The sequence below is a fragment of the Sturnus vulgaris genome, chromosome 8 (assembly GCF_052056855.1).
Source record: "Sturnus vulgaris isolate bStuVul1 chromosome 8, bStuVul1.hap1, whole genome shotgun sequence".
Taxonomy (NCBI): Eukaryota; Metazoa; Chordata; class Aves; order Passeriformes; family Sturnidae; genus Sturnus; species Sturnus vulgaris.
This window is the reverse complement of record NC_142250.1, coordinates 33,302,393-33,328,707: the sequence shown is the minus strand read 5'-3', so window position 1 is coordinate 33,328,707 and position 26,315 is coordinate 33,302,393. Positions and strand designations below refer to the sequence as shown.

The following is a 26,315-nucleotide window of genomic DNA, read 5'->3' as shown; positions in this document are numbered from 1 at the left end:
TGAGTCACAAAAGCTTTTTCATGCTTCCACCTTCAGCACACCTTTCCAAATCTTAGACCTATTCTAAAACGTTAAGGTTCAAAGCAGAAAAGGATTCAGACAGTTTGCACTGTAATTCAATTACATTTAAATGAGACTTTTAGGTTCCATTATCCAGTTTTTATAGAACATGCACAAGTGGCAGTGAAGAGAGAACTCAGGCACCAAATTTCTGCACTGAGCTTCTTTCCTGTTGCAGTTCTTACACCTTCCAGAGAGACACTGGACAAGGAAATTACTTGTTTGCATCATTTCATCTTCCAGATGAGTAAATGGAGTGATCAAAATGAAATCTTGTCTTGGATATGCAATATCAAATGCAATCCTGAAGCAAAAACTTTCCCACTCCAAAAATATGCTTGTCCTCATATTTCCATTTCTCACCTGGGGTTATTATTTTTCAGGTGAACTGAAATCTGGAGGCAGTATTCCCAGGCAAAAGAATAATTTTCTTTGTGGCTTCATTTTCAGGCAATCTGCAATGCCCAGCAATTTAGAGGGCTTAAAGGAATATTGCCCAGACTATAAAGTAGGTGTTTAGTTCTCACAGACTCATATTTAGGATTACTACCATTTACCAGGCAATTTTACCAGCAATTGTCAGCATGGTGCACAGCAGCAGCAGATTCAGCTAAAAGGCCTTCAGAGAGAATCTGGTGATATTTTTAAAAGACTATTTCCCCCAAATTTGTGGGGTTTTTTTCAGAGTCTGCCACATTTCCAGGAGGTGCTCATGGAAGAACATGGAAGTTCTATGGAAGTTCATGGAAGTTCAAGCAGGATCTATATTTGTAACAAAGGCAGATCTTAGGTGGTTGATGTGTTATTCTAAACTAAAAGGCAGAAAGAAGAGAATCACAAACACTCCTCTAGGGGAATCCACACCTAATATATGAGGGAAAATAAAAAGATAATACTCTAATAATATATTAATATATAATACTAATATTGTGGCTGTAGAAGTACCATGGTGCAGAGAAGCCTTACACTGCAGAATTTCAGACTGACTTCCCTTACCCTGGAGTGTGCAAATCCAGAAAGAGCTGCTTGACCCAACAGTCCCAGAGCATGCAGAGTCAGCAGCAAAAACCCCAGAATTATCAGCAAAATGCTCTGGGATGGGGGATATCCATTATAAAAGTAATTACAGAATTCAAGACAGCTCAACTGCTGTGCACCCCATGGGGGCAACTTTGTTTGATGGCTCAATTTGAAGATGTCAGTCAAGAACATTAAGAAAAACAATTCACTCTTCAAGAATCCTGGGCCTAAAGGTGATATTTACCCTGAAGAATTGGTCCATCAGTAGAATATCTTTGAGCACTTTTTCTTGCACCAGCTGGAGTCAATACATCACTCCATCACAAATGAAATGCAAATACACACATGCCCTGAAGGGCTACACCCTGCCTACTGTCCCAGTAAAAATTATTAAGACAGATCCCAAAGATTCAGCAAAGCAATATGAAAACACTTCCAAGCTGTCTTCTTTCAGAAAAAAAAATCAAACTCTCTTTATATAAAGAAGGGAAAAACAATATAAAATGTCAACCAGTCCTTTTTGGAGACATTGATGTAAATGGATAGAAGAAAATCAGTCTGATTTAGTTTAAAACAACATAAACAGAAGAAACATGTTGATACAAATTCCAGATGCAAATATTTAATTGATTTTAAACGTTGTAAGAGGAAAAAGGAATGAGGAAAAAGAGATATTTTTAACTTAGTGTAGCTAACTCAAATCAAAGTCCTGATGCCACAAGTTGCTGAACTCAGAAAAAACTCTCCTGAGACAAGGAACAAGTTCTGTCATGGCTTGTTAAAATGCTTTAAAATGCATTATCATTATTGGAGTAAATAAAAATACATTAGACTCAATTGTTCAGTTTGTTTCTAGGATGTTCTTTTTAAAAAAAAATGAGTTCAGAAGGAATGAGGAGGATGACAGCACCTGGAGACACCACAGATCCCATCCTGACACCTGATTCCCTCCAGACAGGGGATTTAGGTGAGCTGGAAAACCTGTCTGCACAGACCAAACCTATTACCAAGCTGAAATGCATAAGGTGAGAAACTGTAAACAAGAATCTGATCTAAAGCACCCCAAATAAATTATTCATTTCAAAATGTAATTGCTTTTGTGAGTGGTTTTCTGAAATTTAAACTACCCCGGGAGGATTTTTCAGCCTCTCAAGTTTTAATGGACGCTTTGCTAAGCACACAATAAATGACTTTTTTACATTAAGCAGTTTTGGAACTAAAGAAAACCCCTCAGCTTCCCTAAGTGACACCAAATCACAAAACGACCATCGAATGGCCTTGGTAGGGATCAGATAAAATCATCCATCTCTTTGTCTGCAATGCTTTATTTTTGCAGTGATTATTGTACATTTCCCAAATGCAAACACAGACTATTCATCACTGGAACTGCTCAGCAGCAATTCCTACTGAGGAATTCCAGCAGCCAGGGCTACTGCTGAATGTTTTCAGTTTCACACTGTTCAAAGACTGAAATATTTATCTTTCTTGAAGGAAAAAGTATGATATCAAATGAGTGCATAAATTTTAATGCTGAAATTTTATTCAAAGAGCATTTTATAGAAGTACAATTCCCAAAGAATGTTATGAGCTTATTATCACAGAATATTTTTTTATTTTTTTTTCCAAGTGGGACAGTCAATCACCTTCCCTTTGGCTTAGCTTTATTAATTTCTTTTCACAGAGAAAGACAGCTCAGCAGAAGCAACATGAAAAGCACATCACAAAATACAAATGTATGCAGGGACTTAAAAAATAAAAAGAAGAAATAAAAAGAGGTGTTGGAGACAGAGACATATTAGAACAAAAATAGACTTATATTATCTGAGAAACAAGAGCATGAGTCATTAGATTGTTTTTGCATCATTGTCACAGTGAATTCTTATGAATTTTTGGGGGGGGCTTGGTGACATGTTTTTTATGTACCTTTCCAGATACCTCAGCTCACCTGAAATTCCTAAGGTGGCCTCAGGATGCATCTCATTGCCACCAAAAAAATGAGAACTAAGTATTGATTTGTTCAGTTCATGAAACCTTTTACAAAAAGCCCTAAAAGCAAACCAGTTCCACAACTTACTTTTCCATTTCTGTGGGTAGAAACCTTGAAAAAAAATCTCACTTTTCTTAGAACATAGTAAAGAGAAGATTAAACCAACTCAGATGCTGGAATTACTTTTAACAATTTCTCTTTTTGAGAACAGTATCTAGGCACAAGCCTTAGATCACTGCCTCTTCAGCTCTAATACAAATTTTGGCCATGTGGGCATTTATGGGATACTTAACAACAAATAATCCCTACCAAGAGCAATTTTTTCTTTTCCAGGTCAACACTGGGAGATATCAAATTCCAACCAATGGACCAGGGTAACTCCTTGCTGTCCTGCTTTGCTGTAATTACACCATCAGCAGCATCCTGGATATGGGACCACAGGGATCACATCCTGCTCAACCTCTTGTCACTCCATTCACCATGCCAAGAATTTGCATCACTCATTCAGGGATGTGCACATAATTTAAAACTTGCTTGAAGGAAATTGGCCCAAGCACACAGATTAGCATGTAAAATACAGTTAGAATACAGGCTGAAGAGGATCTCCATGGATAGGAATTTTTTGCACTGGAGGATCAGAATGCTTCTGTCAAACTCATGGTCAGCAGTGTCAAGGATTTTACTGGAATATATCAATTTTAGTGCTGCAAATAATCTCTCTAAATACTTCAAAAAGGAACTAGGGAAACCTCAGGACTATGCCCAGCCTGAGCAGGAAGGGTTATATAGAAAATCACTGCTTCTCTTTTCATGGTGTGACACACAGCAGGAATAGGAAAATGTTATTTATTCCTGCAACGCTGCAAATGCAAAGCAATGAAGCCTGATCATCTCAGCCCATGTGTGAGAGGAACTTCTCATTGGGGTTTTAGGTAGAGAAGTAGAGCTTGGACAGAGGGAAGGCAAATAACTTTGAGCCTTTTTTTCACCCCCACTTTCCAAGCGAACCAGGACACCAAGGAGGAAGTGGCTGCACTGCAGCATTGTACTGTCACTGAATTCAGTGGGCTCCAAACTGGCCAAAAACTCTCATGAGAGAGACTTTTAAATCACTTGCTTGAGAAAATCAGAGACTCAGTCAATCCAGTCTAGAATGATGCTCTTTATCTGAAGAGAGAAAAACTGGAGTTGCTCTCTGTTCTGGAGTATACAGTAGATTGGGATTAATACCTTTAAACATGCAAAGAAAAGGAGAAAATACATTTTTAAAAGTGCTAAATAAGTGAGTTGTTCAGCATGGAGAAGAGAAGGTTTTAGGGTAACCTGGTCCAGTGGGAAGGGTCCCTGTCCATGGCAGGGGGTGGGACTGGGTGATCTTTAAGGTCCCTTCCTACCCCCACCCTGCAGTGACCCTACATCCTTTGTGTAAAACAAATTCATGGAACACGTTGGCCAGGTGGGATAAATTCCAGTGAGGAACCACTGTTTGACACTGCCAAGATCCCTGTATTAAAAAACCCACGCTCTTTTTTTTTTTTTTTTTTTTTTTTAATTCAGAAAAAAAAGGAAAATCTTTTTGAGGTATACACGCAGTCTGAACCTCAAACAGGCTCGGAAGAGTTGATTTATTATTAAGGCTGGAAAACTAAACATTAAGGAGTTCATTTCACAAGCCCCTCATGAATTCCAACAGCCCTTGTTGTTGAGTATTCACAGGTAATTATGTCAGAGAAGAGGTAGAAGCATTAAACATTCCTGAGTATACTTAGAGTTTGAATTAAGAAGCCAATAAACCCCACAGGACTTTTTTTTCCCCCTTGAGTATGTAAGAAATCCTTTTCATATTTCCCTGGATTCTTTCATAAAAGGATGAATTATTTCAGTGAGACAGTGCCATACAGCTGTTAATTAAGAGATTTATCTTGAAAATAGAGAGTAGCAGCAATTACTGCCAAAAACCTGTGGCTTGTAGCTCATTTGTTACTTAAAATGTTCATTTTCAAGTGAAGGAAATATGATTATCCTCCATGAAATTGCTAGCTAAAGATAATTAACAGTTCAAATTTAGATACCCAACTATAATTACAAGTACTGAGGTAATATTTTATAAAAATTATCACAGGATAGCAAACATTTCTATTGAAATTCAATAATTTCTTCACTCTGAAGCACATAAATCACTTTAATTTTTCAAACAAATGGATGTCTTTTAACATGTAAAAATATTTTCATTCTTACAACTGACTAATTTTCATTATTTAGTGGAAAAGGGGAGGAGGACCTACCTGTCCTTTCACACTAATGACATCATATTTCCCAGTCATCTTTTTTTTTTTTTTGTACTGGCACAGCAAGAGACACCAAAATGCTATGTTCATTTAATTAGTTCTTCATCAGGCAAGTCTAGTGCGAGCATAAATTATATAATCAGCTTTAATATCACCAGAGGAGGCAACTCCTGGGGGATAATACAACAGCAATGCTCTATACAGTGACAAACACTGAGTGGAGCAGTCAATTGTGAAGAGGTAGAGACAATAAAATATTAGCAAGCAGCCAGTCACCAGCAAAGGTGCTGGGATGTTCTGAGAGTGCTTGTGGAGTCTTCACCTGGCTAAGAAGACAATTCACACCCAGGCTGCTGTCACAGAATTTATAACTGGTTCAGAGAAGCAAAAAACCCAGAAAATTTCTCTCTTCTCCCAAAATCGAGGAGGGGAACTAGACAGAAACCTAATTTAGGAGGAATCCTGAGAATGCTCTCAGGCCAAATAAGCAGAGTTCAGCTGGGGGGAATGGGACACATCCAAATAAATGCAGCAAGGGGCTGTGAACCAGTTATCAGGAGTGCAGCTGTTAGAGGTAAATGCACATTTCCAAGGAATATCGTAGAACAATACACAGAATCGAGGCCAGATCCATGGCTATTCACATCCAAATTATTCTCCTGCTCCTCATATTTAACTCCTACCCATCACCTCCCCTGCTGCAAGAGGCATTCTCTGCATATTTTTCATTGGCATTCCAGCCTCCTTGCCATACTAAACAACAGCAGAAAGTGATCTCATATCCTATTGTTTGACAGCATAAGTATTTTTAAACATTGCCTATTGATTTTTTTAATATTTACATCAACTAGTAGTTCAATTTGTTTGGACAGGATCTTCCTTTGCTCATCTACACAAACTTACTGATTTCAATCAAGTAATGAAGGCAGACAGAGCAGGGAGCATGGAGAATAGAACAAAAAAGAACAGAATATTTCAGTTGGAAGGGACCAACATTTATCATCTATTCCTACTGCCTGACCACTGCAGGGCTGGCCAAAAGCTAAAGCAAATTATTAAGAGCACTCTTAGTGACAGGCTTGGGAAACTCTGCCCAGCTCTCTGGGAAGCCTCTTCCAGTGTTTGACCACCCTCTTGGTACAGGCATTATTCTAATATTGAGTCTGAACCTCCCCTGGCACAGCTTTGAATCATTCCCACGTGTTCTGTCACTGGATCCCAGGGTGAAGAGATCAGCAAAGACAGGCTAATAAAATGAAGAATAAAATAGCTTATCATATGGTAGAGAACTTCTTGCATGACTGAGCAAATGATGTTATAAATATTTAGTAATATTTAAATCTTTTAAAAAAATACTTAATAGGACTCAGCAGTCTACTAAATGATATTTAGTCTCAAGTGTCTGTGGAAATGCTATTATAGCATAAACATCAGGTCAATCATTCTGATTTCTATTTTCTGATTAATTCCCTCAGTAAAATCATCCAGAGATTTCTTCCTTCCCCCCACCTCTCCTATGAGTGAATTTTAAAATCACTAGAGTGAAGTATTTAAAAAATACTTCATCCTGTTTCATCCACAAATCCAACTTTCATTGCCTTCAAGCATGATTAGAAACCCTCAACATAATCATTCTCCAATACTTCCTAGTTGCTTATTTAAAATGTAGGAACCAGACTGAGAGAATTCTAAACGACTGTCTTAGTTCAGTTTGAAACAAAGGAAAACTGAAAGTCTCAAGAGAAAACCACAAGATAAATCAGTAATTTTCAACAAAGCAGTATTAGTTTTAAAAATATTTTGCATAAATATTTGGTTTTGTTTGAGGAAACACTGATGTCATTATTTGCTCAGTCTTCTGCAGAAGGAAAGGGAAAAAAATTACCTGCAATAACTCGTGTTTTCTATGTAGAAATGACAGCATTAGCAAAATCCAAATGAGCTTTGTGCAGGTGCTTTTTTTTTTTTTTTTTTTTTCTTTCTGGCATAAATAGTACACTTGATTTCCTGCATTTATCTCATAACTTTTATCTCAAGAACCTTTTAATATCCCCTTGCTTTCAAGAGACCTAAATTAATGTTTTCAGAAAATGTTATGACTGAGATTTCTGCCGTTTGATAAATCAGTCAGCCACCTCTAAAGGAATCTGCCTGGCATTTTAACTTCATCATTCAATTTCAAGGGTTTTATTGAGTTATTTTTCTTTTGCTTATAGCAGAATTGTAGTTGGTACTCCTGATTTCAATGAAATAATTCTAGATTGAGTCAGAGCTATTTGCATTACAAGAACATGATCTTGCATGAGTCAGGTCTATCCCTTTTGCTGCTCAAAGGGGATTTGGAGACTGACTTGACTGATGGACAACTAATTCTTTTAGGGTGGAAAAGACCCACCCCAATTAAAGGTGAGTCTCTGCAGGGAGTTTCCAAGTCCTCATGGACAAAGAATATTTGGGTTTATTTCCAAGTAGCTCTAATACAGGTAGAACACTCTCCTGCATATTCTGATTTATTCTTGCCATGGGCTGGAAGACCACACCATGTGCTGCAATGGCATTTTCAGGGAATCCCAATATTTGCCAGTACTGTAGTGAGATTTCTTCCTTAAGGATGGTCAGAAAGTGATGTGCCAGCCTCCCCTGAGTTCACAGCCTTCCATCTGCAGCTCAAACTCGTGCTTTCTGACCCATTTCACTCCAGAGGAGAGCTGTCACTACAGTTCACAGATGGAAATTGATCTTTAGATCTCTGCTGTGACTCAGAGTCCTTTTAGCTGAAAAGGTCAGGCAGAAGAACAATGATCTTTACTTTAGATACAGCTGAAACCTACAGCATCACAACAAAGTCTCCTGTAGCTTTATCTTAATCTACAAATTTTGCCTAAAAAGCTAAAGATAGGCAAAAAGAAAGGAAGAATTAGACTGAAAAGTAATTAAGCTCCATCCCTGCACAGATGAAAGCATATAATAACAGATATAAAGCATATAATGAACAGATATAATAACCAAGAAACAGCAGCAGCTGCTGGGAGAACTTGGAGCTAAGATCAGAGATTTACTTACACTTGCAGTTGACTTTTTTTAACTTCAGCTTTTTACATATTTCCATTTTGTCTGTAAGTGCAAACTATAGCTCAAAAGGCAAAGAAAATAATTTTCTTCTTCACTTCTAAAGGGCCATTAGTTTCTCAAACATATCAAGACACCTTCATTTATCAAGGAAGTAATTAAAAAACACATGGCAACACAAGTCACTGTTATTGTCCCCAGAGCCTCTGACTGCATTCTTCATTTCAGAATTCTCATTGAATTCTGATTTCTTCAGCGATATTCAACAGTAATCTCTACAAACCTCTTTCAGCAATATAATAAAAAGAAAAACAAAAACACCCACACAAGAAATGAAAGCTCTTGCACAGCTCTATGTTAACATTCATTCTGTAAATGCAAAATTGAGATGCTACCACCGAATCATTTCTTTGAAACTCTACTTTTTCCTTGCAAAAAGGAATCTCTAGGCTCAATAAAGATTTCTATTAAAAAAAAAAATAAGTCAATGACACAATTTAGCCAAAAGCCAACTTTTCAAACTAATTTAAGTAACCAAATTGCAGCTACAAAAATAAAAATCACATGAGTGTTTTATTTATTTTCCTGCTGCTACAGCAATTTTATATAGGCTATGTTAATTTTTAATTGATTTTATTCCCATAAATCCATCCAATCCAATGTGAAATTTTAAGTTCAATTATCTCTGCAGCCACTATGTTAAAATGATTAATTTTTAGAGTCTGGCTTCCAGTCAGTTGACAGGATCTTTCTTTCAGGGATCAATAGCCAGAAGGAATCTCCTGAAATCCAACACTGGGAAATACAAATTCCTGGGACAACATCCCAGCTCTGCTGGGTGGCAGCCAGTACAAGGTGAAGAGACAACTGGCACCACCTGAAGCTCAGAAAATTGCATTTAAATATAAGAAACAGCATTTCCACTGAAAGAGTGGTCAGGCACTGGCCCAGGTTTCCCTGTGAGATAGTTGTGGAATCTTCACATTAAATCAAAACTCAAAATTGTCCTCTGGAACCTTCTTGCCCTGACCCTGCTTTCAGCTGTGGCTGGAACTGCACAATTTCCAGAGGCACCTTTATCCTCAGAGCTCTGAGAATCCAACTATACATTGATATAAACTAGACTAGCAAGTGATTATTCATTTTTTTTCACATCAGACACATCAAGGTGCCTGTGTGGGTATTGATGGCCTCAATCTCCCCCTGACCACCAGTACAAACTCCAAGGAGGTTAAATTAACCTCTCACCAAGCCACTGTTTTTGCTTCAGTATAAAGGTACCAAAACCAGTTTTATGCAACTTCCTCCAATCGAATTTCTTAGCTGAAAAACACAGCTTCAATAGTTCTGGCCAACTCAGAAATAACACATTTTAAAATAGTCACTAAATAAAGCTGAAGCCAAAACTGGCAACTGCAATCTGCTTGCAAATGTTTTGAGCAGAGTAAGAGCCTAAAGGGAGTTATAGCATGAAGAATTAATCATTTCCTCTAAGAAAGCAAACAGGGTCAAGAATCTGGCATTAAATTCACAGAGGATTTTTGGTGTTTCTAAATAAATTGTGCTGTGTTACTATAATTTACCCATATTTGCTTGTCCAAGGACTCCATTACTACAATCACAGCAGTATATGGGACATCTCCCTGTCCAGGATTTTATTTTTTCTTTTAAGCTGATGAGCCCATTTTACTGAACATTTGAAACAAGCCTGTGATGCTGAATTTCTGCTTATTGTTCTGATAAGCAACATATGAACATTTAAGATGTAACCATGGAATTGTCCTGGTTTTGGCAATAAGTCAAGACTCATTATCTATTTTAACATAAATACATAATTACTTTTGCAGCACTTTTGCTTGCTGTTGGTGGCCTGTCCTCTGGTGAAATCTGGGTCAAAGATTCAGTTAGAATGCAAAGGATCAGCTCTTTATTCCTTTGATTTAGAGCTCTATACCCAAAATTTGGTATCACCAGCTTGGAAAGCTGATCTGGATTCATATTTTAAGCAGGAATTCATTTCAGACAGCAACTGGAAAAAGACTCCTAACATTTGGTAGAACCAGTTAATATCTGTGCCATTATCAGGACATAAAGGAGAATTTGCCCCTTTATTTTCTCTCCTCCTTCCAGCCACCTGACTGGTGATGTGGCAACATCACAGATAATTTACTGCTCATATTCTTCTGCTCTTCTCTGAGAACTCTTTAGAGGTCCCAGGGCATTGCAACAATTTCAAGCTGCAACTCATAAACCCTACATGCTTTCAGAAATGTGAGCTCTCATATGGAAAACACGCTCAGTATTCCTGTCACCTTAATTAAACATGTTCTTGACATATGGTCCTCTGCTAACAAGCAGAATCAGCCTTCCTTGTGCATGGAAAAACACGTTCCCTGAAAAAAAATTTAGGTATATTCTCCAAATAAAGATATTTACCCAATTACAGCAATTGTAACAACTTATAGCTAATTGCAATTTAAGACTAACACAGGATCTAGAAAGCTGACATTCTCCCTCATGGCTCCATGGTGATTATGAAAATTCCAAATTCTGTCACCAAAATAAACTCAGGCCTCCCTGTCCCCACAAATACCAGACAATCAAATGCTCAGCTCCTGTAGCCTGTATAAAGAGTGGCACATTGTGAAACCTTCCTTGAGCTGGCAAATGCATAAAGCTACTCAAAGTAACAAAGAACTGTTAATTAAATGAACCTTACTGATTTCTTTTCCATTTTTAATTACTGCATATCTGGCCTACCTGGAATTGCTCCACTGGATACAAACCTGGAATTACAAGCATGTATTTCCCATGCACATTGATTTTTAGATAAATAACACTCCAGGATTCATAAGTTCCTATTTTATTTGTGGAGAGATTTTGTCAGCCTGACACAAATGTCAAAATGACATCAGTCATGAGATGAAAAGGAAGAAATCAATTATGAAAGGTTGTCTTTCCATCCCATTAGTTAATGTATGCCTGCAAATTCAGTGATCTTTTCAGGTCCCAATTGTGCACACGCTTGTCCAATTAAATGTTCTGTGTTCATTCACCTTAATTTTCCTCTTGCATGTGCTGCATTCAGTTAAATCCTCTTTATCCATGCATCACATTTTTCATCAACTGGTATGCTGGGTAACCATTACCAGTAAAAGGTTCCTACTGGTTCCTGCACCATTTGTGCTGTTGGTTCCATTGTCTGTATCTCCACCCATTTTGTTCATTTCTCTGTCTCTTGCTGCTGCTGTTTCCATCTCGTTGCAAGGAGGGAAAAATACATCTGGAAATGTGGGGCTGCCCAAAGGGTGTCTGCAATAAAACTCTTCACAAGGCACACAGGAAGGACACAGGCAGGAAAAAATGCTGCATTTATCATCTTCATAAACATCACTCTTCTGGTGAAGTATGGGAAGAGAGGCTGCGTGGTACCATCACAGGTGCTAGCTTTAAATTAGCATAAATTAGCAATGGGTTTTAAAACCATGGCAATACTAAATATGGAATAAGCAAATGTATATTTTGGAGTTATTCTGGGTGTCAGAATAGCAACATTTGTGCTACTCAGGAACAGCTCTGAGCTACTGGACACAGGCAGGAGTCTGGGCTCCCTACAGCCAGCACAAGACTGGCAGAAAATAATCAAAATGGGTTCCAAACAATCCAGAAGATCCAGAGATTTCTTTGACCCCGTGGAACATGCAAGTCACTCTTTGGCTTTATGAAACAGTTTGTGCTCCACACATTTTTCTTCTTTGTGTGACATGCACTCCTTGGCCCAGGGAGGGGAAGCCAAGAAAATAATTTTTGCTCCTCCAAGAGAGGAGAGCTCTCCTCCAGGGCACAAGTTGGCTCTGAGAGTGGTAACAGATTGTTCACAACATTTTTATGGAGTAAGCAAGGTCAGGCCAGGCCATCTGGGAGTGCCAGTGCTGTCACTCTTGATACACATCCCTGCATTTTACACTCTCCCAGCTCCCCATTTACAGCTCCACGGATTTTCTTGTTAAAGGCCTCGTCTTGCATGGATGAGGTTTTAGATTCTGGTATAACAAAGCTTGTGACTGACAGCCCATCCTAGAAATGCCTTAAGAAAAGCTGTTTTGAAGATGAGAATGGCTCTTGACTGAAGCTTCTAACCCCTCTTTATGAGGAGCCTGGCAGCTTTTACTTGTGATTTATTTTCCTCAGGGGTTCAGGTGAAGTAGGAAATGCCAAACTGTAGTGGGCTACTTGTAACCATCATACCAAGAGAGGTACTATGGTTTATGTCAGCTCTCATCCTCACCCCTTCCATTTCTGCAGTCATGAAAATAGAAAAAATAATCCCCCAAGCACTAACAAACAAACAAACAACCCCCCCAAAAAAACAAACAAACAAACAAAAAAAAACCCCACACTTTTTGGTGCTGTTTTATGAATTTCACAACACATATTGAAGGGATGACAGAAATCTGAAGAGTGGAACTCCTTCACTTTACCTCGGAACAATCTTGTGCTGAAGGAAGGAGAAAGGTGACAAGAAAAAATTTTGGAGTGAAATTATGGAAGGCAAGCTCATAAATACCTACAGGTTAAGAGGGTAGGAAGGACAGTTTTTAAAACTGAGCTAAGGAAATGGAAAATTACAGCACAATTTACAAACATTCGTTATTATATCCCAACCATCCTAACTGCTTCATAGGTGGAGGAAAGCAGTATAATGCTGTGCTTCCCATAACACTTTCTTGGTTTCTACTCTTTATACTACTGGGAATGAAGTAATAGCAAGAAACTAAATTTGTGATTACAACTATAAGCTGTTCTTGATAAAACTGAAAATTTGGTTATCGAAATAATTTTGCTGCAGAGAAGAAGGACTAGCATTGTATGATTGTCAAATTAAATGCTTTGCTTCTCCATTATGAGACTAAAATATGTATGGATTTTTAAGGTTTGTCAGAGACTTAGATATTATAACATCAAAGTTCAAAAAGCTAAAGAGTTCAAGCAGCTGCAGAATTGCCTCACTCGAACACTTACCAAGTGATAAAAATTACTGAATATATAATATCTCTTCATTCTTATCACATTTAAATAAAAGGCTTTGTGGTGGGAGGTACAGTCAACTCAGCCACACTCTAATCTTATGTCAGTGATGGAGAAAGCTGCTCTCATAATTTTGATCTAAATACTCTGGGACATCATTCTGCTCCAATAAATTTGGTGTGAGCAGCAGCACCATAACTCAGTGCTCATACAACCAGTGCCAGGTGAAAGGGAAACCCCAGGACTCCTTCTGTGGCTTGGAACTAAAGTTTACAACATATCCACAAACATCTACTACTCTCTTATTTATTTCTGTGACTCAAACAAAAAAGAAAAAGCAAAATAAGCTCACAATTTCATTCATCTCATCACCCAACTTGTTTGCAATATATACTTCTGCACAATTAGGCAATTTGAACGCACCACATTCAAAAAAATTCCATGAATGTGATTTACTGGTTCACAATTGTCAGTTCTTAGAAACTAAACAGCTGAAAGCAACAAACATTACTGGCCAAAAAATCCCAACAAAGCTTACAGTAATCAAGTTATTTACAGATGAAAAGAAGTTTTAGCAGACACGACATAAAGCACACTAGAAGTCATCTTCTCAAGACAGAAGAAGGAACCTTTACAAACATCAAAGTCAGTAAAAGTAATTAAATCAGATAGATGAGTTCTCAAAAAGCCACCTAAACATCTGTCAGGGTAGAGCACAAACTGGGGGCATCTGATCAAACCATGAGGCTTAGACTGAGGACCACCTCAAAGGCAAAAGAAGAGTGCCTGTACTGTCCTCCTTCATATTCCACTAAAATATACAAAATAAATATTTACTATATAGCCAAAGGTCTGCATTGGGGAACTGATGCCCCCCAGAATCACAGTGTCCTGTTACCTTGAATGTGCTTCACTCTGCTGACACTCCTGCTATGGCTCTGGATGATCTCAGGTGGTTCCCAAGATAAGGAAGGCTCACAATTTTATTTCCAGACAGAAATTTCTGACTTTCTAAAAGCCATAAATTCAGACTCCTCCAGCAAAAATCAGGCTCGCAGTCCAGAAGAAAAAGAGCAACCCCAGACCACAGAAAGGATGGCTCTTTACTGAAGAGGCACCGTGTTTAAGTGAACTTACAGGAAGAGTGGATGCTTGGAAAGCTTTTCCTGCCCTCAGAGACCAGGTCTGGATCACCTGTGCAGTGCATTTCAGAGTTCATTACTCCATCTGGAAAGCAGCGGTAAAAGAAATCGGGACGCGGTCTACAAAAAACACCATGGACATTAAAAATACAAAAGCTGTAGTAACCAATAGACCTCAAAGTCATTATTACATTTACTGCTCATTACACACATGCAGGTTACTCTTGCCTAGAGGGATCAGTTTTGCACAAAGTGTAATGACTGCCAAATTTTCACAGGTCTTGCCAAAACACCCAGCTCAGAACATCCTAAAAACAGCCAGCAAAACCTAAACCAGCCCTGATGCTGTCCCAGTGCATTGAGCAAACCTCTGAGTTTCTCCTGACCCTGCTGTGAGCTGGGCATGTAGGTTTGACTGGTGTCACACTGTCCTGAGCTAACAAACCACTTGGAGAAGAAAACTGAATGATCACAAATTCAGAGACAAACTGACAGCAAAATACTTGGCTTGGAGTGCAGGAAAAATGAGCTTATTCCTGTCTAAAGAAGGGGGTGTATCCTTAATTATTTTAAAAGCACCTATCAAATAGAAGTGCCATTACTGTCAGGGCATCAGTTCTGCAGCAGGGAGGGTTCCTCAGAAAACAAACACAAATATTGCTTCCTCAATGCTGTAAAACATCCCAAGAAAAAAGCAGCACTGGGCTCTGTCACGTAGTGTATGAATTCAAGTCAAATGTATATTTTTCAGCTGAAATTATCCAAAATTCTGATAAAGAAACAAAAAAGTACCTAAAAACATATTTTTCCAGGGAGTTCTGTTTGCTAGATTTTTCTGAGCCCTTCGTTCAAAATAATGCTTTCCTAAAGAAATGTTCTGCCTAGGAATGATTTTCTGCTTGGCTCCCAGGTTTGTTTTGCCATGGGTGTCACACAGAATGCTTCTCACAAAAAGGGTTACCCAGAGACTCAGCTGGCTGCTGTTTAATCACACCAGGGGACACTGGCACCTGAACTCCCCCATGCTGTGACTTTTCCCTCCCATTGCCAATTTAAGGAACTGCTTTCAGCTCCCACCACTCCTTCCCAGCCCCTTGCACCTCTGGGTCTGCCAGTGAGTGGAACAAGCAGCAGAACAGGGGCTGGGATTCCTGCCACCCTGGGATGTCACATCATGGAGCTGTACAACACCTGCACCCGGCCAAGGGTGGCTCTGACTCCACCTGCTCTCTCTATTTATTGGGATTTCCTGCAGCTGCCAATCTGTCTCCATTTCTCTCAACCCATCGTTTATAACATGACAGGACTTACCTTCCCACTATTAATTTAATAGTATTTGTGCAGACACCATTCAGAGCTAGAGCCAAGGAAACAGCTACAAAAGAGAATGAACAAACAGAACAATAATAATCTAAGTGCCAAGCAATAAACTGCAGCATTACAGCATTTGATTTACACATTTAAACCTTTACTGGACTGAACACGGAATGATCTTTTTTTCAGCCTACTGTTTTTCTTGTTAGCCAGACTAAGCACAAACCTCAGAGCATCATGATAATCATGACTTAGTTTGTTCTTATTTCCCTACCATGCCATTTGCACAGGCATAAGTCAAAAAATGGGGAAAAAATTAGAGAATTAAGTACTGTGGGTTTGCAGTTTTTGAGTTCTGTAATTTACCAGATTAAACTCTCATGCTCTTTATGTCAAGCAGAATTCCTGTACAGACCAATACACAAGATATATACACATATCTACACACACAAGAGTATATATGTATATAAATATATGTATATGTATGTGTGTGTGTGATGCAATTAAACACTTCACTTTCAGGCTCATGAATTGCCTTTCAGCTAAAACTACAATTGGATGACTTTATTTCTCTTTCAAAAGGATTTGGATGTTTTGTTTAGATATTTCAGTGTTTTCCCCTTACGTTTGCTCCCACCATTAACAAATTTTTCTGATAAAATTGGAGAACAAGAAGGAACTGTCATACAAGGTAAGACTTAATCATCTTTTCTATCTGTCCCTAGACTTCCCAAAGAACCTCATCTCAAGCCTGTGGAGATTTTTGCCTTGATTTCACTGGCACTTGGATCCTGCATATACACACATTTAGATTAAAACTGATTTAATTTTGCAGTCCACACCGTAGCCAATGTATTTTATTTCCCATCAGAAAAAAAAATTTATCAGGCAAATGTCTGATTTCCAGCAGAACATTTACAGTAATGTAACTTTGATTATGACAGCCATATGAGCTATTTTCTCCTTGGGCAGATGCTCCACTTCAGCAGCACTCATCCTGTCTCCATAAAACCTTTGCCTGAGGATATTACAGATCATAAAAATGTGTTATAGGATCTATTTCTTAAAGATAAAAAAAAGTTGGACCTGCATCAAAGCAAAAATAAGGGTTTTCTCAGAATATAACAATAGCTGCCAGCAAAAATGAAAGAACAAGTCAATCCTAGAGACACCCATACCATTAAAAAACTCTTCCTCTTTCAACACCTGTGTTCACAGTGACCACTCAATCCTGTGCTGGTTTTCCCCTCCATTGTTTTGTCTCAGGTTTTTTTATGGAAATTGCATGGGGAAATTTTCCATAAAGTCAAATGCAGATGACCAGCAATGCCACAGTACTACACTCTCCTTCTTAAAAAATATATCTGCTTTTGAAGACAGGCAGTAAAATTCAATATTTTTGCTGAGTTTTTTCTTGATTGTTCCTTGTACACCTGACAGAGCTGTGCCTTCACTGTTGCACCTTCCTTACAGTGGCAATCCAAGCATCAAGTGACAGTGTGAATGTAGGATGGTAAAAAAAAAATCTGTTTGCCCTGCTGTTGTTTCCTTTAAGGAAGATTTATATTGCCCATCTAAAGTCATATAATCCAGTCAGTGAGAGATTTATGCACTCCCAGGGGAAGGCTTAAGGATACCTAGATTAACTCCTCCTTACTCCAGGTGCATTGAATCCCTTCTTTATATGAGGAGCAACAAATTTTCATATATTTTTTACCTTTTCTCTCCTCCATGCATCATGCTTAAAGAAATCCACCTTTTGGGGTACTGCTGATCATTCTTTATGAACATTCTGTGCCAGATCTCAGCAAATCAGAGGCCCACCACACCTAATGAACCTTCACATCACCAGATACTGAATATTATTAGTGTGCAGTGCACTTGAACAAAAATAAGCCACAAGAAGTTCCACAGTGATGACACAAACTGAACAGAACATCAGGGTTGGTGTTTCCTTAGTCTGGGTAGCAAGAGGAATTCTGGGGAAGCTGGCAACTTTTCTCCTAGATGTTACAGAGGGAATAACAGAAAGCAAAACAGCAGGAAAAAATAATGTCTTTTTAGGACAAAAAGGTGAAAGTAAGCAATGGAGAAACTGAGCCTAAGCTCCTTTCCTTCTTACACAACAGAAAGTGAGGCTCAGAGCTGGCTCTGTGTGTTTTATGAATGAGGAGTTATTTCCACTGAATGGACTTGTCAGCAAAGTATCAGTCTAAGACATTTCAGAACTTACAGCAAATGACTGGCAGCAGTCAAAACAAACCTAGGATCATTTCACACTTGTGTGAGAGCAACTAGAGAAGGAATAATCTATGGGAATGAAGCCTTGTCTAAAAAATCTTTTCCAATTACACAGTGCCATTTACATCCTATCTAGCTAAGGCAAGGCTGAGTTTTGCTTTGATTTTACTATGTAAGGGACAATAAATTGAAGTGTGCATTAGCCAGTAAAGCAGAATTTCAGAATTATGCATATTTCAAACATAAGGCCAACAAAAACACTTGCAGTTCTTAGTGCTTCAAGGCATCCCTTGCCAGTGAAAGTGCTTGAATCAATGCTGGTTTCTGGCAGTATCTATGTAAAAAGGATCTGAGCACATATCACTGTAAGATTTCAAGAGATAGGCACAGCCAGAATTAGCTGGAACAGCTTTAAACTTACCCTCTCCACTGTCCTCTGCCCCAATTTTCTGTCTACAACTGTAATTAGACCTCACTCATAGCACAGCCACTACTGCTCACAGTCCAGGATTAAGTGCACAGCTAATTCCTTTGGCAGTTTAAGATGAAACAACAGCTTCTAATTAGAAAAACTGAGCCAAGAGCAGGGGTTTTGCAATGGGTAACAGTAAATTCCAGGATAAGATCAGAGAAAACAATGAGAGGAGTAATTTCCTACAATAAACAGCTGAGCTGCACAGGACTTCCCAGTCAAAGCCTCAATTTAGAATAACTGCAAGTATAAAAAATGAGAGGTAAATAATAGATTGGGTGTGACAGAAAAAATATACATTTGAATAGTCTCTCAGATGGACTTGTCTTTGCTGATCAAATTCCAGTCCTTGCTGGCTAGGCTGTGGGATTAAAGCACAGAATCTGAAATGTAAAAACACACAAAAACCCAAGGCTTGTGTGAGATGCCTTGAAACTGCACTGAAAGCTGCTCTAAGGGACTGTAATGGGGACAGGTTTTCTTCAAGGCTTGGACTGCACTGGGAATCAATCTCTGAGAGCTATCACACATTTCCCCACCCTGCAGTATGACATACATTACCTAGGAAAGCCTCCTTAATTTCGGTCTTGTCTGTTCGACGGATTATTTTCACCACAAAAATGACTGCTAGTGGCGTGAGGAACGAAATTGCCTGTGAGAGATAACAAATACCATGTGTGAGGGCATCAATTCCTTCTCAGCCCGACTGATTAATAATTAGCTGCTGCCAGCTCCATTTAAACTGAAAGGCTGAATGATCTTTATCAAACTCCTGACCTTAAGCAAAGTGGGATGATTTGTCTTTGCAACTACAGGATGACGAGCACATTAATATTCCAATATAGCCCTCGGCTATAATTGATTTGTAATTGCCCAGAGCTGCATTTAAAATGTCAGCTTCCCCAATGAAAAAGTAACAGTCCATAATGTCCACAAAAATCATACACTGATCCCTACAGATTTTGGACATTTTTTCCTCAGTGTGCTTTGCTGAGGAAATGAGCAGCCCACCCACCCAGGCTCAGTAAGACCCTGCTCAACAAACAGACTGCAGCACCAACCTCCTGGCATTTAAAAATGCTCTTTATCTTACTTTTTGTTTTCTTTTCAACTGTCATGCTTGAATGCATTGGGAAGATTGTGTCTTTATGATTCTTTTGTTTACAAGTGTTCGGGTGTGGAGCGAGCTGCTTTGTTTTGTTCAAACCCAGCAAAAGCACACCTGAACATTTACAGATTTAGTCACTGGTTAAACAAAACCTTATCCTGTCATTGTCAGTGCTGGAGGACAGGAATCCTCCTACAAGGAACCTGAAATAAATCTGTGCTTCAGTGAACACACTTTATTCTCTTTTAAAAAAAGTGAAAATTACTGGTTGAGGTTTGGGTTTGTTTTGGTTTTTTTTTAAACAAGGCAAAAATGAAGCTGTAAATGGCACAAGGGGCGCCAGGTCGTAGGTAAGATTATGCTTTCTTTACTGAAGCTGAACTGGGCTTTATTTCCTAAATAGCCCCACTGACATAAAACCCAGACCAGACAGATATATTATGGCAAAATACACGTGACTCAATCTTCTTTTCATACCACAGATTCATCCCAGCCCTCACTTTCTGATTTTAGACAATCTGAATAGGGAGCAACACAATAGTGCATTGCATTTGTTATTTTGGCTGTGCATCCTGTACCAGATTGTCCTCACCTGCATCTGCAAAATCTAACTCAGATTAAAACACACAGCTGGAATCTGTTCCCCTTTTCTACACTTAGGAAGGCAAGCACCAAGTTTTGTGCAAAAAGATGTGTTATTTCCACTTAAAGTCTCCCTCTGTCTGTGTGAGATTCAAGTTTGGATGCCAATGGCACGTTACTGCTCCAGAAATATTCACTTCTCTCTATCCTCATCAACAGTTTGATTTCTGCTTTCAGAGACAGATCGTGAAATTTAAAAAAAAAAAAAAAGGTTAAAGCAAATCCTAAAGTTTCTAGTTCCATTCTTAAAATAAGGATTGCCACCAGGAAAAACAAAACAAAACAAAAAAATGAAAAATACCTGCATTTCAGTACTGAAGAACATGTAGAAATATAGCCAAGGCTGACAGGCTTATAGTGGTGGTTTAATGGAGTCAGAAATCTTTTGAACAAGCGGGAGCAGCAGAAATTATCAACAAAGAATAGCATTCAGGTGGCAGTTTGTTCCCAACCACTTCCCCATCCATCTTCAGGAATGTGGTAAAACTGCAGATTTCCTCATATTTTACAAACATGTGAATTTTTGAGGGAGATGAACTATTCATCCTCGTGGTGTATTGCTGCTCCTTCCACAAAAGCATTAGCTGGAAGGTGCTTTTTATTCTGCAGCAAAATGCACACACAAATTTTGGCTTGTGACAGACTCCCTTTTTATTTATTTTCCAAAAAAGTTTCTCTATGGCTCATATCTAAACCAGATTTGGCAACATTCTAATGAGCAATTCTCTCCTCAGATGCATCTCAGCTATGTTTCCTTTTCCAGCAGTGAAATATTCCAGCACTGCCAGGCTTTTGTGAAACATGGACAAAATCTCTGTCATTTATTATTCATCCTGGCAAGGCAGAGATGTGCTGAAGTTACAGGGACTCCCACACACTTCCATTCCTCCAGGGGAAAGCTGGCACTCACCTGCACTTTCCAAGGAATATCCATTGACAGACAGACAGAACCAGGCTGTTCTCAGTTTTTCCTACCCATGCAGAAATCAGCTCTAATTTGGGTGTGCATTCACAACATTTCTCTTGAATTCAAGGCTCTCATAGCAAATAAAATAAGCCAGTAATTAATAAAATCTTAGAGATTGCTTTCTGAGAAGCCACATACATTTCAATATCAGAGTACAGTAGTAGCAACAAATTCTTTCCATAATGAAAGCTTGTGAATAATGCTAGAGTCAGATTCTTCTTTTAAATTAAAAAAATTAGAAAAGAATATAGAAATTACCTATGTTTCTTAATTTAAGAAGCTGTTCACTGTTTAAAATCTGAGCCAGAAAGAGAACACAGGCCATACAAATATTACTGACACAAAGTTCCACCACAAACTTTGCCAAAATCTGGGCTATGGGAGCAGAGGAATATATTATAATTATAACCCAGAATTGTGCTTCCCAGTGCCTATTGCCTAGGGAAAAAGAGGATGGGCTCATGATTATCCCAACTGGTTTCAAAAATAGTTTCACTACTGCAGCAAAACCCTGTACAATGATTTACTCTTGGTTCTTGAACTCCTCAGTTTTAAAAAGATGTAGCAAAGTAATGCTGAGCATAAGGAAAAGTCACACAATTAAACTCAGCCTTGCCCAGCACAATAATTCAATGTTTGGCTTGGGGGTTATTTTGTCTGTTTGTTGTTTGCTTTTGATTTTGGGGTTTTTTACACAGCTGTCTTCCATTTCACGAAAAACATATATATTTTCATCCATCCAGGATGAAAAAATCCAAAATAGAGCTGCTTCTTCATGCAATATAAACAAAATATTTCTTGTTTATAAAGGTAAATTTAAAAATCGGGGCTTCAGCCTCTGTCTTGGAAGGCTGGGATATATGGTCACCTCATAGGCAGGAGGCACCTTTAAGTTGTTCCTTAATTAAAAAATTTTAATGACTAAAGGATGAAGTGCTTATGAAAAAAGATGAATAGAAATTATACAGCTGATTTGCATTTAATTTGAATTCAAGTTTGAAAAGTAAAACCCTGGCCTCACTGAAGACTCAGGGAAAGACAACTTTGAGGCAGCTGCTGGAAAGACTGGACTACCACTTTTACAGCCTGAACTACATAATTTCATAAATTCAGCATTTCTGAGGTGGTCTGCCTTACTGCACTCTATATATAGAGATTATTAATCATTGCTAGTGAAGGTTATCAAAATTAGGAAGTTTGATAATCAAATTCAGCCATCCAGGCTGCATGTGCTGAGCAGGGAGGAGCCAGAAGAGCAGTGACAGCAGGGCAGCTCTGTGATATATTCAGTGCTGGCAGAAGCTAAAACAAAGGTTTTGCCTTTAGGGAAAAAAAAAAAGATTATTCAGAGTCCGGTATCTCAGTGCCTAACATGGCTAAAACAAATTGGATTTCAAAATTTAAGCACTTAACCTTATGAGAGCATGGCAAGGTTTTGTCAGGTCACCCAACCAGCTAATTGAAAAATCTTCTCTGCTCATTTCTCTCACATCCCTCTCAGCTAACACTGCTTTCAATCCTAAACTGAAAATTCAGCATTCATAAATTCACTCACTGGATAACGCTGCTTTTTAAAGACTTCCCATCATTTGCTACATTTTGGACAACATTGGTTTGGAAAAGATTTGCCTTTAGGATTAAAGGAACATCCTCCACTTGTGAACTATTTTCTACTGCTTATCAAATGAAAATTTACTCAGTTTAGAGCCACCCAATGAGCCACAGGCCCTTAGTACTTACAAACATGAGCCGTGTAGGGATGTTGTCTGATTGCACCAAAGGATTTTTGTACAGCCAGATCTCCTCTGGCTGGATCACTCGCTGGAATGGATCCAAAAATTCTGTAAAACTGAAAAACACAATGAAAGATACAATTTTAAGTGATAACCAAAAACCCCCAGAAGGGTTCTGCTCATTTAGAATTTCCCCCAAATTTTACTATGACAAAGCATGCATGAATTATCTTAATTAATAAATTGCTACATTGCCACCTCGTTGCATTTTAGTAATACAAACTTTATAAATGCACCCTTCAGAAAAGGGGTTTTAAAGGTCTACACCTTTGAAGTTGTTCTACAACTTTATAAAAGTTCCATAAACACTATTGTGGAGAATTTTATTTTCTTTTGTGGGAAAAGTGTGCAAATAACACTGTGAGATTTAAAAAGTCATGTACTCATTTATTATCAATTTACAATCATATAATCCAGTCTTTTACCCTGAAGAAATTATATAACAAATGTAAAATATAAAATATCTTTCAAATGTCAAGATTCAGACTCTGAAGCATGACGGCTGCATTTGCAAGATCACAAAGCAAAAGAAAGAAGCAACCCAGAAAATTTCTTCTACTGATGGAAAAGAGAGAAAACTTTAGATAAAATCTCCAAAAGAGACTTACTCCTAAAACAGGATGGGCTGTCAAGCTTAAGCAGAATCTATGTCTACCAGAAATGGCTAATTCTCTCATTTGACCAAAGCAGTTTTAATTTCATTATTATGTCTATTAGCCCTCTTACAAAGAAAAAAAATAAAATAAAAAAAATAAAACCACAAAAAAACCAAACAAACCCCCAAAAAACCGAACAGAAAAACAAAAATAATCTGCCCAAACACACAAAAACCACACACATACAAAAACACAAACACACTAAAAAACCTCATCGCTCTGTAATTATGTTATTTTGCAATTAAGAGCATCAAAATAAAATGTCGAGGTCCCATTGTTCTGTACAAAGTAATTTGCCTGGGTGTCTTTTGTCATGCACAGAATAAATCAGGAGCTGTGATCTTTGGCTGCAGCTCGAAGTTTCAGAAGCTTTTCACAGCCACCTAAATGGTCTCACATCATTTAATCCATACTCCTTTTTTTCCACAGACCCCTTCAGCGCTCTTTAACTTTTCTTGGCTTTGAATTAGTATCAGACAACCTGGGAACTTTCCACTGATCATTTCAGGTCTGGTTTATCATCACTCGAGGGATGGGTGCTGAGGGAAGTCCCAGGCACCACTTTTCTGCTGATGGGTCTCACCTGAGAAACCCACAGAGCCAGAACTCAGAGGTGTAACAGCCCAAAGCTCTTTTTACTGTAAATTTCCCAAAGCCGAGGGCTTTGAACCTCTCCAAACTCAGGTTTCACATCAGAAGCAGGCACATCAAGTCACTTTGTGAAGAGAAAAAGCCCAGAGCAATTTGTAGAGCAGAGTGAAATTAAAGCACACTCACAAGTGCAACTCTCCCCAGGGAAGAGAAGCCTCAAACTGAGCTGGGTCAGCAATTTCCTCACCAGGAGCAAGGCACTGGAACCAGGGGACCTTTAAAGGAATCTGTCACCCCAAACCTTTTCTGAGCCCCTGGACCTGAGCACACTCAGGCTCCCTCCACACAACATTGAAAAAACCCAGCTGAGCTCCTCTTCCTCTCCTTTCCTAAAGGACAACAACCACATCTAGGGACCAAAGAAGGTCAAACACAGCCTTGTCACTTGTCACAGTGTTTATGTGTCCTATGCTGGCCTACATGGACAACAAGATTGTTCTGGGAGCTTAAGGAGTCTGGTTTTGCAAGGGGAATATTTACTGTTATACTCAGCTTCTGCAGTCTGAGCCTGCTCTCCCAAGAAGGTGAACTTCAGAAGTGTCAAAACAATTTGTTTCAGTGTTTTCAAAATGAAAACAGAACTTTTATTAAGTTTAAAAGACAATGGCTTGTGCAAGACGTGAAAATAGGAAACATTTCTAAAAAAGAACAGTTCCAGGTAATATACCACCCATATGAAAAATTCATTTTCTAGTTTTCAACTAGAAAAATAAAGATCGACTCCTACAACAACACAAGCAGGTTTGGTTCCAAATTTCAACTAAGAGAGAGTCCTAAAGAATATTATTTGAGGCATTTCTGGTAAGTGCAGAGAGCAAACCACACACAAACATCTGTGCTTGAAGGTGATCACAACACATCATTGCACCGGTGCACTTTTGGAAAATTTGTCACATTGCACCAGAAATGTAATTAGTTTGATGTTAAAACATTTGACATCATGAACAAATGCCAACAGAGTTAAAGGTTTGGGGCTCTTCTTGATCTGTGGTTTCCTGGCCCTCCTGATGTAAGGAAACTAAAATGATTGTTGTTTAAATCTGAGGAATTAAAAAAATCAAACTCAGTTCTCAGAGGAAACACGCTAGGACACTGCAGATGCATATTGTCATAAGATTTAATGTCTTTAAGAGCAAAATAAGATGTGCTAAAGAGATGAAAATGTAATAAATAACATAAATAGTATCTGATTTCAGATGAGGACTGATTTTTTGATTAATATATACTCATTTGTACTCATATAAAGAATGTGTAATTTCAACAAATCCATCAATGACTGTAATTATTATTATTTTATGGAACAGCAGCAGTTTTGTATCCACTATATATTAAATCTGATTAGGTTTTCATTTATTTGACTTGTGTTCTGAATATCTTCCCAAAACTGTGTAAGAATTTAGTGCAAAATAATGCAAAAAAACCCCCAAAAAACAAACAAAATAGACAAAAAAAGTTTTCTGGACAAAATAATTTCAAAATCACTGTTGAAACAGAAAAAAATAGCTGCAGAAGGCAGCAGATGTCTCTGTGAACAAGACAGAAATAGAAAGTAAACAGTTAAAGGAAAGAGACTGTAAAAAAAGAAATCACTTTTTTTATCTTCCCAAAGAGCTCAACTGCTAATTAAATTTTTATGCCAAGACTCATAAGAGAACAATTCTCTTCTTTTTTGAAGCATCACCAATGGGTGAGTGGATATGAGATTTCAGTAGCTTGAAGGCAATTCCCTTTGTACTCCATGAAACAATCATGAGGACATACTGGTTTCTAAGCTGCCTGACACGTGGTGATTTATGTTCCTTTGTCCCAACCAAAAGTACAGTCCATCACTGCTCATAAGGCAGCACAAGCTTGTTTAAAGGACTAGATGCTATGAG

The 26,315-nt window shown here is 38.3% G+C and overlaps 1 protein-coding gene across 3 annotated transcripts in view; it reads right to left on the bottom strand.

Moving 5' to 3' along the window:
• PLPP4 (phospholipid phosphatase 4) overlaps nt 1-26,315 on the bottom strand; it is a 48,623-nt gene that overhangs the window by 8,338 nt on the left and 13,970 nt on the right. For all 3 annotated transcript variants that reach the window (XM_088169391.1, XM_014886823.2, XM_088169390.1), the window contains exons 2-5: nt 23,079-23,187; nt 19,183-19,273; nt 15,906-15,969; nt 14,590-14,714 (exon numbers count right to left, since the gene is read on the bottom strand). In XM_088169391.1, the coding sequence (XP_088025517.1) occupies nt 14,590-14,714; nt 15,906-15,969; nt 19,183-19,273; nt 23,079-23,084 (286 nt within the window). In that variant the 5' untranslated portion in view covers nt 23,085-23,187. The remainder of the gene's footprint in view (nt 1-14,589; nt 14,715-15,905; nt 15,970-19,182; nt 19,274-23,078; nt 23,188-26,315) is intronic.